Here is a 14,061-nt window from a genome sequence, read left to right as displayed (position 1 = left end):
GCCATAGATGTCTTGGCATTACTGCAGCTCAAAATCCAGTTGGGAAAATCCTCAGGAAAAATAGGAAGGGGGGAACCTTTGGCAAGCTGCCAAAGGTTCTGCTGTCCCTGTTGAGGCCACTAGAGACGGTGACCCTCAGGTAAATTCCAGTCAATTTGAATCTGTTTTAATTTGTTTTACTGTACAGTTTTCATATATTTTTTTATGAAGTATTATTATTATTTTTTAGCATATTTTACTTTACAGAACAGTATACTGTATTTTCTTCATGAGCTTTCAAACCACATTTAATCTAATACAGTATAGGGAAAAGTAAAGATTATTATCTTTATAATTATATAAATACAGTACTGTACTATAAATACTAAGTAACAGAACTCTATTACTAATTAAAAATATAATATTTTGCTGACAAAACTATCTACAGGAAACTATAAATAAATGACATTGACATTTGACGCAACCAAATGCACTTGGCACGAGACATGCATGACCAGCACTATTTCACATATAAATACTCCTCTAAGTTTAGCACAAACATGAATGCAAATAACAACTACAGAGCCTGTAATGTTACAAAGTCATAATTGCTTGGTGGATAAGGTAGAGTTTGTGGATAAAGGTGAATGAGAAGGGGCAAGAAAAAGGGAGTGTCATGAGAGTAAAAGGAATGTGAAAAAGATATTAACATAAAAAACCAACGTTGTTTGTAATGAAATGCCATTTTCTGGGTGAGCCTGGGAGACTCCTCGGAGCTTACCGGGCTGATATGTATATATTAGACTGTGGCATCAGTCGACTATAGTTCTTTTGCCTACCGGGGACCACGAGCCAGAACTTGCCTCCCCCCTCAGAGAGGCTACGTGAGCAATGGCCTATGGAAACCCCCAAGTGTTTGGAAGCATTCCATGTCTGCCATCAACCGGAGTTGGCACCCAGAAAGGAAGGCGTAACAAAACAAACCCCACATGGTAAAAATTGCTTCCTAAAAGCCAAACACAGAGGCAGAACTCCCAATCTAAAACAAGCTAACATCACTAACGCTGTCTCGTCGATTGTCTGTGCAATCCTCCCCCCCCCCCCCCCCTGCTGGTCACTCCAGCTATCAGTTCCTCGGCTGATGTTGATTGTAGCGGTTGTCAAATCTGGCCTCTCATTCTGTGCACTCTCGTGCTTTGTGGTGTCTTTCTGCGGTGCGGTGCACAGGCCAGGAGTACTTGATCAGTACTGGGGCTGCATGTGCTTAGGGTCAACTTCCCTAAGTGCCCAATAAGTAATGTCCTTGTGTTCTTGGGATTCTCTTCCATAGGGCATTCGGGAACTGCTTCCATAGGAATCTTTTGCTGTTCGGCAATTGCCCGCCCTTGGGTCCAGCTTCCTTCCTTGTGTTTGACCTTTGGTATGAAGTGGTATTGTTGCTGGTAGGGGCACAAGGTATCGTAAAGTTTGTCTCCCATTGTACACAGCGGCCAGTTCTGTTCCTCATGTGGACGTTGTGCTTTTGCAGGGGTTTTCTTTTTCCTTTTTGTTTATTTTGCCTGGTGGAGGCCAGGTTCTGGCTCGTGGTCCCTGGTAGACAAAAGAACTCCTATCGACTAGTGCCACGGTCTAATACATACATATCAGCCCGGGAAGCTCCGGGGAGCCGTAGGGGCTCCCCACAGAAAAGTAGCAAATAAAGATATGAAAAATGCAAGAAAATTATCTATAAAATAGGAAGCACCATAAGCAAGCAAGATTGGTGGACATGTAAATGGGAATATTAAAGAATAAATGGACATGATAATAGAGGTGTCATGCACATGATTGGATGCAGTGGTGTGAGAAGAATGCAATACTGTACCATGTGACACCTGATACAGCACTGTACAATATATCTACAGAAAAGCTGAAAAAAGGAAAAGTTTCAGGTGTTGAAGTACTGCACTGTATATGCAGAAATGATTCGATGTGGATATTAAAGAATGAAGATGGTGTGTGGAGAATTTGCCAAAAGATATGGAAAAATGTTAATGTACCAAAAAATTAAAAAAAGAGCAGTAGTACTAAAAGGAAGAACAAAGTGAAAAGAAATACTGTATAGAGGCATTAATTAACTAAGTGTTGTGAGCAGTGTATTTCAGGATAGTGATTGGAAGAGCACAGGAAATTACAGAAATTGATCCATGATGAACAAGGTGGGGTTCTGTGGAAGTTGTCATTGTGCAGATCAGATATTTGCATCGACAAGTAATGGAGAAGGCAAGTGAGAAAGATTGTAAGGTGTGCTTAATAACATTCATCCATTTGGAAAAAGACATAGGAAAAAAAGATTTTATGAGAACGCTTATGGACAGATAAGCATATATGGAATTGGCAGAGTTGTTGAATGTAATGAAAAATTTTTATGTATAGTAAGTACTGTAGTCACAAGTTCCAGAAAATATTTTCTTAAAGAGTTATGACTGAACACTGATGCAGTATCTCCAAAACTCATAAGCAGTTAATTCACAAAATAATGATATGAAAATGAGACTCCAGTCACAATAAGTAGCTAGAAAATCAATTTAACAGTAAACTTTTTTAACACCTTTAACTTTTTGTGGGGGGTTAATGTTTTTCTATGCCAGATTACTCACTGGGACACTGGGTAGAGGCGGGACCAAAGAGCCGAAGCTCAACCCCCGAAGGCACAACTAGGCAAGTACTGGGACACGAGTGTCATGAGCAATTTTCAGGGCCTATCAATATCCAGTAATGTACTATAACGTTGCATAGAATTGCTGAAGGAATAATTGTTCCATGTTCTGTAGCTAGTTTATCAATGCTGTACTTGCTAAGCTAAACAAATCTGGAATTCAGTTCCTAAGTCCTTTGTGAGTCTATGTAGACTTTCCACCACCACTCACAGAATTAATTAAACTAACTAGCATTGATGGAGTGCCTACTCATGTTGGAGAAAGTTTAACACACTTTCAGAAGTAAAAGTCAAGAATGATCTGAATACTGACTCCAAGTATGTAATCTAATAATTGAGAATATGTGGGATTAAAGCCCAAGGGAGCAATATGCTACAGTAATTGGCAACAGATGATCAGTATTTATACCTGATCAACCAGGTTGTGACTCATACGTCAGGCTGCAAGCAGCCGCGTCCAACAGCCTGGTTGATCAGTCCGACAACCAGGAGGCCTGGTCGATGACCGGGCCGCGGGGACGCTAAGCCCCGGAAGCACCTCAAGGTAACCTCAAGGTAGATCCATAAGGTGCTATACTATCTGGTAACAGATCAATGGGGCAATATACTATTTGATAACAGGTTCATGGCAGTGATATACTATTTGATAACATACCCATTGGGTACTGTAACATTTGCAAACAGGCCCATGGGGGTGCTGTAACATTTGCAAACAGGCCCATGGGGGTGCTGTAACATTTGCAAACAGGCCCATGGGGGTGCTGTAACATTTGCAAACAGGCCCATGGGGGTGCTGTACTATTTGCAAACAGGCCCATGGGGGTGCTGTACTATTTGCAAACAGGCCCATGGGGGTGCTGTACTATTTGCAAACAGGCCCATGGGGGTGCTGTACTATTTGCAAACAGGCCCATGGGGGTGCTGTACTATTTGCAAACAGACCCATGGGGGTGCTGTACTATTTGCAAACAGGCCCCTGGGGGTGCTGTACTATTTGCAAACAGGCCCATGGGGGTGCTGTACTATTTGCAAATAGACCCATGAGGGTGCTGTACCATTTGCAAATAGCCCCATGAGGGTGCTGTACCATTTGCAAATAGACCCAGAAGGGTGCTGTACCATTTGCAAATAGACCCATGAGGGTGCTGTACCATTTGCAAATAGACCCATGAGGGTGCTGTACCATTTGCAAATAGACCCATGAGGGTGCTGTACCATTTGCAAATAGACCCAGAAGGGTGCTGTACCATTTGCAAATAGACCCATGAGGGTGCTGTACCATTTGCAAACAGACCCATGAGGGTGCTGTACCATTTGCAAACAGACCCATGAGGGTGTTGTACCATTTGCAAACAGACCCATGAGGGTGCTGTACCATTTGCAAATAGACCCATGAGGGTGCTGTACCATTTGCAAATAGACCCATGAGGGTGCTGTACCATTTGCAAACAGACCCATGAGGGTGCTGTACCATTTGCAAATAGACCCATGGGGGTGCTGTACCATTTGCAAACAGACCCATGAGGGTGCTGTACCATTTGCAAACAGACCCATGAGGGTGCTGTACCATTTGCAAACAGACCCATGAGGGTGCTGTACCATTTGCAAACAGACCCATGAGGGTGCTGTACTATTTGCAAACAGACCCATGAGGGTGCTGTACCATTTGCAAATAGACCCATGAGGGTGCTGTACCATTTGCAAACAGACCCATGAGGGTGCTGTACCATTTGCAAACAGACCCATGAGGGTGCTGTACTATTTGCAAACAGACCCATGAGGGTGCTGTACCATTTGCAAATAGACCCATGAGGGTGCTGTACCATTTGCAAATAGACCCATGAGGGTGCTGTACTATTTGCAAACAGACCTACGGGGGTGCTGTACTATTTGTAAACTGGGCTATGGGGTGCTGTACTATTTGATAACATAGCCATGGAATGCCGTATTATTTGAATTCATTTAACAAACCTGGAATTATACAAGACATGCAGTTAATAATCTTTTGTGTCCTGGATAAGGTCACTAGTTGGCCTATCTTGAGGTTATCTTGAGATGATTTCAGGGCTTCAGTGTCCCTGCGGCCTGGTCCTCGACCAGGCCTCCACTTCCAGGAAGCAGTCCGTGACAGCTGACTAACACCCAGGTATCTATTTTACTGCTAGGTAACAGGGGCATAGTGTGAAAGAAACTCTGCCCATTGTTTCTCGCCAGCGCCCAGGATCGAACCCAGGACCGCAGGATCACAAGTCCAGCGTGCTGTCCGACCGGCCGACCGGCTCGGCCTAGGGGGAGACTTTGGTAAGTCACAGTCTTCCTGCTGCATACACATGAAACTAACAGCAGGCGCTCAACGAAGTCAGTAAGGTTCTGTGCATCACTGTGCAATGGATGAGAGAGAGGGAATTGAGTGTTTACTAGATTAGTATTTGGTGAATGAATATGAATAATGACTCCCTAACTAACCTATGGGATTGTTGATAGATACAGGCTCATGGGGAGGTGGGGTATTAGATAAATAATCAGCTTAATATCTCCCAGGTACCTACTTGCGTGGGAGGTAAGTAGGTACCTGGGACATTACTGACCTACCTATAGGTAGGTTAGTAGGTAAACAAAGACACTGGGTGTAAGGAAGTGTACTGAACTGTGTCCTGTGTGGAACTTGGAGCCGAGGCCATTCACTTGTGAACGAAGTACACCAAACTGAACCTTGCCTAACACACAATTTACCTAAAGTCACCTTAGGGACACCATCTATTTGGTAGCACAACGGGGACAGGAAGCCGGCAGCTTGTAAAATGACACCCCCATTTTTTCAAAAGATTTTTTTTAACTATATTTTGAATTGTAGTGTAGTGTTTGCATTTAGGGCTCCAGAAAATATACATATATCAATTGATTGAGGCATTTATTTCAAGCAACCGATATTTTGTCTACCTTTCATTTAGTAAAACTCTTTACATCGACCAAGTCCCGGAAAGTTGCTATGCCTAAAAATAGTCACTAAAAGTCTACCTCATACTTGGATGACAAGTTTCACCCACTGCCATAGAAAATACATAACAAAGCCTCCTTTGAGAAGTGGTGTCATGAAATAATTATTTGACAAGAATACTAAACCTTTCACAAATTATATGCAGGATGTTCGTACCAAGACAACACCTCCACTGATGACCATGACGGAAGCCCAATCGTTCTCTACCAGTTTACATTCTTATTGAAACCTTCTTTATGCCACTTTAAAAAAAAAAAAAAAAAGTGCCACAAATTCTCATTCAATGTATGACACATTACAAGTTTAGTACAGAACATTCAGTAGTTAGTACATTACAAATAATACATTACTAAAATATTAAGGCACTACTTGGAACACAGGTATTTATACAATAAATATATAGTAATTAATTACTGCAGTAGCTGTGAACAAGGCACCTATACCCCCCCCCCCCTAGCTACACACTTGTCATGTGTGGTCAGGAAGTGTGATGACAAGTGCCAGTAGTGCCAGGTGAAGGTCACCTCACACCCACACACACAGAGGTGCCACAGGTGAGGGTCACCTTTGTCCCTCCCACCCCACGCCCACACACACACTTAAACCACTATTACACCCTTGTCAAGTTGTGTGGACGTCTTGACACACCTGGAGGGTGAGCTAGGGTGGGCGAGGCAACAAGTTGGTGCCTGAGTAGTGCCAGGCCTCGCCCGTGTCGCGGCGGGGAGGGGGAACTGTCCCCCTTAAGTCACAAAAGCTGTCAACGAGAAGACAACGCCCCCAGCGGACGGCACCTTTACCTGATCAATGGGCATGCCCAGCGTGTCGGCCAGGAACTGGAACCTGCGGGAGCCCATGTAGAACTCCTCCCAGTGGGAGGAGACCTCAGGAGCCATGGTAATGGAGAGGAGAGAGAGAGAGATGAGGCGCCGCACACACACACACACCCGCGCGTCTCTACCTCCCGCCCGGCCACCCACCACTGATGCCTCCCGCACGCCACACACCAGAAATAATAATGATGCTACTAGAGCTGCCTCTTATTATGCCACTCCTCTCTCCCGCCTTCTCTCCTCACCTGTATATATATCACTATATGCTCAGGAAAAACACATTGTAATTCATGGTGATATAGCATTATAAGCCACTGCAAAATAATACAACATAAACTTCGCCGGAACGCTGTGCGTATTAGTGGTTTTAGGAATAGTATGTACTATAGCTCTATCTACAAATATAATATTGTGTTTGTAACTCATTTTGAATGTATGTACTTCCACCTGAATAGACACTATCATACGTCTTTGAAATATTCTCCACGTCAATATAATATAGCCAATATATCATATGCATTACGTATATAACCTTTTTATATTCAGTATAAGTTAGCGGGCTTGTAAATTAGTGGAATTTGCCATTTTCCTCAAAAGGGACCCAGGGTTCGACCAGGAACACCATGTACTGCCCGTAACCCAGACCATTAGCCCTGTAAAGTTTAGTGAGGCTAGCCACAAGCGTCTGGCCGCCTTCTTTAGACAAACGGTCTCTCTCTCTGCCCAACCACTTGGGCTGGACGGTAGAGCGACGGTCTCGCTTCATGCAGGTCGGCGTTCAATCCCCGACCGTTCAAGTGGTTGGGCACCATTCCTTCCCCCCGTCCCATCCTAAAACCTTATCCTGACCCCTTCCCAGTGCTATATAGTCGTAATGGCTTGGCGCTTTCTCCTGATAGTTCCTTTCCTTTCCTTCTCTCTCTCTCTCTCTCTCTCTCTCTCTCTCTCTCTCTCTCTCTCTCTCTCTCTCTCTCTCTCTCTCTCTCTCTCTCTCTCTCTCTCTCTCTCTTTTGAGGGTCCCGGTAGTACAGTCGGATTCGTTCTCGACTCACCTTCGAGAATTTTGGGTTTGAATCCCGGGCAACTCCTGAGAACCTACTTGCTGCTAGGTGAACAGGTGCATTAGGTGATACGAAATGCGCCCAACCATTTCTGAGGCAGAAATGATTGGGCACATTTTCTTTCATCTAACGGCTCTGTTCAAGTAGGTATTCAGGAGTTAATCAGCTTGCTGTGGGGTTGCATCCTGGGCGGGGTCAGTAATTCGACCTTGGGGTGGAAAACCTCGATTTAAGCCTAACGTGTATGCATACACTCTGGCTTTCTGTCCCCCGACACAATGAATTATTAATATTAATATTAATATTAATATTAATATTAATATTATTATTAATATTATTAATATTAATATTATTATTATTATTATTATTATTAATATTATTATTATTATTATTATTATTATTATTATTATTATTATTATTATTATTATATTATATTATATACTGTATATATATACAGTAAGAGAGAGAATGTTTGTCTGTCCTATGCAGACGCTTGGGACTAGGCTCACCCCAGATCATTCCCCAAATTTGGAAATATTTGAAATTATAAAGTAGGAAATATTTGGATTTATAAAATAGGAAATATTTGCAATTATAAACGCCATTTTGTATGTTACTTTGCCACAGTCCCAGTGGCGAAGTGGTAAGATACTCACCTGTCGTTTCACAAGCGCTCTGGCCTGGGTTCGTATCCTGGCTGGGGAGGATATAATGGGCGCCAATCCCTAACTGTAGCCTCTATTCACCCAACAGTAAAATGGGTTCCTGGTTGTTAAACCATTTGGCGGGTCGTATTCCGGGAAACATTAGGATTAAGGACCTGCCCAAAACGTTACGCGTGCTAGTGGCTGTACAAGAATGTAACAACTCTTGTATATATCAATAAAAAATAAAATAAATAAATAAATTACAGTCAAATGTAAAATATGGCGTGTGGTTAACCTAGAGTTTGAAATCCCTATCTCTATAATAGGGTGAGAATAGCTTGAGCTACCTCATCCCTTTGTGTGTATTTTACCTCAATAAAGTTATTTATATTTATATTTCTTCTATTTCCTATCTCTACTGTCAAAACTGTATTGGTCCAAACACTCAGATCTGATAGGAAACAAATTACTGACTCCCAACGACCTGAAAGTACTAGTATAAACAGCTATCATTTGTTCAGATCTGAAACCTATATCTATGGGCAGCACAAAACGTCGACCAGACTGTGCGACACAGTGGTTTCAAGGATCAGGTTGGGTTACCGTTACCTGTGGCAGGTGGCTACAGGTGACGGATCTGGGTCATTCCATGTGAATTCACCAAAGGCCTCCCACTCGACCCTTTCTAAATCTAATGAAATTTTGTAATAAAGTAGCCCTAGACCCCAAATGAAATTGTACAAAATATTAGAGCTCAATCTGCTTTGGTTCTTATATAATAGATCCATGTTCAATGAGCTCTCATCCCGTTAATGCGAACATATCGTAAAAAGGGCCAACTTTGACCCTTTATCAAATCACGTCTAGTGCCCAGAGGTGTGAAATTTGGCATACCAGGACAACTTTTGGTGCGGAATACAGCAGTGTAATCAAAAAAGTAGTTTGGGTAGCCATTCAGCTACCAATCCATGCTAAAATCACTGCCAAATTTTGTCGTGAGAAATTTGGACCCCAATTTGGAGACCACTTACTCATCAGCAAAAGGTCTAAACGCAATGATCTTTTGCAACGATGTATAACAAGCACAATATTATTCAGTGATGCAATAGCAACTCTGTTGTATACATATGTCCAGAGGTGGCCCACTTGAAAGTTGGCCAAAAAAAATTTTGAGCAAAACTAGCCAACTTTCATGGCAAAACGTCTCAATATGCGTCATTCCCAATTTGGTTTTGAATGACACTGCGAGCAGCCGCGTCCAACAGCCTGGTTGATCAGTCCAGCAACCAGGAGGCCTGGTCGACGACCGGGCCGCGGGGACGCTAAGCCCCGGAAGCACCTCAAGGTAACCTCAAGGTAAGGACACCATTGGATAGAGCAGATTGTTCTGTACAAGAGTAACTTTTATTTATGTTGGGATCTGAATTCCTAGTTCAGCCAGAGGACTGAAAATGACATACCTTGGTGCGATATCGAAAAAATCAAATTATGATTCTCCATGTTGTTTGTGCACTGATCATGACTGCTAGTAAATTGATATCCAAACTGATTGGAAAAATTTTAAGCTTCATTGGGTAGAACATTTTTGGGTGGGATTCAGAATTATTATTAAACAATTAATGCTATTTTAGGTTCGTGTTCTATATTTATCTTTACATCTTTGTAGTGCCGTGTCAGCAGATCAAACATTACTGTTTACTTATTTGTGTATTTACTTTCAATAAATACACAAATAAATAAAAAACAATATTAATATTAATGTATTATAGGTCTTGAAATTACTGTATTCAGTTAGTTAAATAATTTGATTTGAATTCGATTACAGATACGTCATGAATCAGGAGTCCATTGGTTTATTGCCATGTGCTATTGCTAGACATGAGTGTGGCTCTTCTGAATGTCACTTGATAACTACACTCCCAACAAAGGCTTGAAGTTTCTAAAACAGTGTAGTGCAGAAGATCAAACACTGATAACAAAGCGAAGTGAACTGAACTTGGATGGAGAATCTCAAGTCTGCCTCCATCATGAAGCTTTATTGTTGACGAAATTTGAATTTTTGCAAAAAAACTTGCTGCAATCCCTTCAAGAAGAAATACCATGTAAAGCGAAAAGATTTGCGACCAATCACAGTAGCTACTGCAGAGTAAATGTCAGATATGCTGAGAGTCAGTATTAAGCCTGGCCAAAAGTTGTGCACATCATGCAGAAAGGAATTCGACAGCAAGTAGGTAAGTGAGTCCCGCTCTGCTGACTCTGATGGCCCTGCTGATAATATGGAAATCTGTGAAAGTGTAAACACAAGTTTATCAGTATTAGGCGTCTCACCTATTAAATATCAACGAGTTAGTGCAAGGGATAAGCATAGTTATGCAAAGCGTAAGATTAGCCAAGCACAGGAAATAATTGCCGAGCAGATTGCTGCAATTGTAAATATTGATTGCCAAAACCTGTTGGTACCAAGCTCTAGCCAACAGTGCATAAATTGCCAAGACTCATTGGAGAAATGAAGCTAAAATTCCATGTAGCAAAGAGCCAAGAAAAAATACAAAGCCTAACCCTCGTGCCACAAAGCTGGTCTATCAAAAAGACAATTGAGCAATTCAAAGTTTCAGAATATATGGTTCGCGAAGCTAGGAAGCTGGAAGAAGAACAGGGAATACTAGAAATTCCTAAGAAAATGTAGGACAAGTCAGTTCCTGAGGAAGTGAAGGAAAGGATAGTACAGTTTTTTGAGGGTGGAGAATTTAGTCGAATGTGTCTCGGAAAGAATGGAAAGAAAAAAAGTCATGATCAGTGCACAAAAAAGATGCAGAATCATAATTTGATTTTTTTCGATATCGCACCAAGGTATGTCATTTTCAGTCCTCTGGCTGAACTAGGAATTCAGATCCCAACATAAATAAAAGTTACTCTTGTACAGAACAATCTGCTCTATCCAATGGTGTCCTTACCTTGAGGTTACCTTGAGGTGCTTCCGGGGCTTAGCGTCCCCGCGGCCCGGTCGTCGACCAGGCCTCCTGGTTGCTGGACTGATCAACCAGGCTGTTGGACGCGGCTGCTCGCAGTGTCATTCAAAACCAAATTGGGAATGACGCATATTGAGACGTTTTGCCATGAAAGTTGGCTAGTTTTGCACAAAAAACTTTTTTGGCCAACTTTCAAGTGGGCCACCTCTGGACATATGTATACAACAGAGTTGCTATTGCATCACTGCATAATATTGTGCTTGTTATACATCGTTGCAAAAGATCATTGCGTTTAGACCTTTTGCTGATGAGGAAGTGGTCTCCAAATTGAGGTACAAATTTCTCGCGACAAAATTTGGCAGTGATTTTAGCATGGATTGGTAGCTGAATGGCTACCCATACTGATTTTTCGATTACACTACGTTATTCTACAACAAAAGTTGTCCTAGTATGTCAAATTTCACATTCCTACAGGCAATAGAAGTGATTTAACGAAGGGTCAAGGTTGGTAATTTTTGTAGTATTTATGCATTAACGGGACGAGAACCCATTGAATATGAACCTGTTATTTAAGAACCAAAGCAGATTGAGCTCTAATATTTTGCAAAGTGTCATTTGGGGGTCTAGGGCTATCTTACTACAAAATTTCATGGCATTTGGAGAGGGTCGAGTGGGAGCCATAGGTGATTTTGCTTACAGTCCCCAAGAGGGCATTTGAAGGCATAGACGACGTTGGTCTCTTTTAAAGCGTTCTGCTTTGTGTCTGGAGAGTTGCTCATGAGTAGGCTGGCCGTTTTCTTGGTTTTATAGTAAAGATATAGTTTACTACTTTTACTACTTGATATAGTTTACTATAAAACCAAGAAAACGGCCAGCCTACTCATGAGAAACTCTCCAGACACAAAGCAGAACGCTTTAAAAGAGACCAACGTCGTCTATGCCTTCAAATGCCCTCTTGGGGACTGTAAGCCTAAAAAAACTCAGTATATAGGCAAGACAACAACATCTCTTTCCAGGCGATTAACGATGCATAAGCAACAGGGCTCCATTAAGGAACATATAACCTCTTCCCACAACCAGACCATCACCACGGAAATCTTAGCAAACAACACAGAAATCATCGATAGATACAGCGATAGCAGGCGGCTTGACATCTGCGAGGCACTACACATCAAGAAGTCAACACCAGCAATCAACAGCCAATTAATGCACAACTATATTCTACCCACTTCAAGACTCCGCTCCAATATAGAAGCATCAAGAAATATGGGCCAATAGGCCCTCTGCAATTACTTCCATTCTTACCTTCAATACCCATTGTTTCGTGTTCTGTCTTGTGTTGAAAGTTTGTTTTCACCTCATCCAAAACTGTTGTAACATATCACCTCACCCAAATGCAGGTATAAAAAATCGAAGATGTTTAAGCTCTATTCAGTTATAGTTGTGTGTGTCTAAAGTCTTTGAAAATGTAATAAGTTTTACGAAACGCGCTCAAGTGTCGCGTCAGACTAAAAATAAAAATGAATTTTGGAGAATTGATTTTTCAATTACCATCAACAGTGAAAAGAAACATAAGAAAGATCGAGAAAATTCGTGTTAGAATTATTAATCTTACTTTTTCGGTCATATTTAATAATATATGTCTACAGGAAAGACTGCTACCAAAATATACTAATATATATATATATATATATATATATATATATATATATATATATATATATATATATATATATATATATATATATATATATATATACATATATATATATATATATATATATATATATATATATATATATATATATATATATATATATATATATATATATGTCGTACCTAATAGTCAGAACGCACTTCTCAGCCAACTATGCATGGCCCGATTTGCCTAATAAGCCAAGTTTTCCTGAATTAATATATTTTCTCTAATTTTTTTCTTATGAAATGATAAAGCCACCCATTTCATTATGCATGAGGTCAATTTGTTTTTATTGGAGTTAAAATTAACGTAGATATATGACCGAACCTAACCAACCCTACCTAACCTAACCTAACCTATCTTTATAGGTTAGGTTAGGTTAGGTAGCCGAAAACGTTAGGTTAGGTTAGGTAGGTTAGGTAGCCGAAAAACAATTAATTCATGAAAACTTGGCTTATTAGGCAAATCGGGCCTTGCATAGTAGGCTGAGAAGTGCGTTCTGGCTACTAGGTACGACATATGTGTGTGTACTCACCTAGTTGTGTTTGCGGGGGTTGAGCTCTGGCTCTTTGGTCCCGCCTCTCAACCGTCAATCAACAAGTGTACAGATTCCTGAGCCTATCGGGTTCTCTCATATCTACATTTGAAACTGTGTATGGAGTCAGCCTCCACCACATCACCCCCCAATGCATTACATTTGTCAACCACTCTGACACTAAAAAAGTTCTTTCTAATATCTCTGTGGCTCATTTGGGCACTCAGTTTCCACCTGTGTCCCCTTGTGCGTGTTCCCCTTGTGTTAAATAGACTGTCTTTATCTACCCTATCAATTCCCTTCAGAATCTTGAATGTGATGATCATGTCCCCCCTAACTCTTCTGTCTTCCAGCGAAGTGAGGTTTAATTCCCGTAGTCTCTCCTCGTAGCTCATACCTCTCAGCTTGGGTACTAGTCTGGTGGCAAACCTTTGAACCTTTTCCAGTTTAGTCTTATCCTTGTGTGTGTGTGTGTGTGTGTGTGTGTGTGTGTGTGTGTGTGTGTGTGTGTGTGTGTGTGTGTGTGTGTGTGTGTGTGTGTGTGTGTGTGTGTGTGTGTGTGTGTGTGTGTAATTACCTAAGTGTAGTTACAGGATGAGAGCTACGCTCGTGGTGTCCCGTCTTCCCAGCACTCTTTGTCAT

The 14,061-nt window shown here is 41.4% G+C and overlaps 1 protein-coding gene across 2 annotated transcripts in view; it reads right to left on the bottom strand.

The window, feature by feature from the left end:
• Positions 1 to 6,672, bottom strand: part of oys (lysophospholipid acyltransferase 6) — a 106,732-nt gene extending 100,060 nt beyond the window's left edge. Inside the window, exon 1 of one of the 2 annotated variants that reach the window (XM_069309438.1) lies at positions 6,476 to 6,672. In XM_069309438.1, the coding sequence (XP_069165539.1) occupies positions 6,476 to 6,571 (96 nt within the window). In that variant the 5' untranslated portion in view covers positions 6,572 to 6,672. Of the gene's footprint in view, positions 1 to 6,323; positions 6,348 to 6,475 lie in introns of those variants that run through there. The other variant, XM_069309439.1, reaches the window with a different exon arrangement.
• Between the last annotated feature and the right edge of the window lie 7,389 nt (positions 6,673 to 14,061).

The sequence above is a fragment of the Procambarus clarkii genome, chromosome 65 (genome assembly GCF_040958095.1).
Source record: "Procambarus clarkii isolate CNS0578487 chromosome 65, FALCON_Pclarkii_2.0, whole genome shotgun sequence".
Classification (NCBI taxonomy): Eukaryota; Metazoa; Arthropoda; class Malacostraca; order Decapoda; family Cambaridae; genus Procambarus; species Procambarus clarkii.
This window is presented reverse-complemented; position numbering and strand designations above follow the sequence as displayed.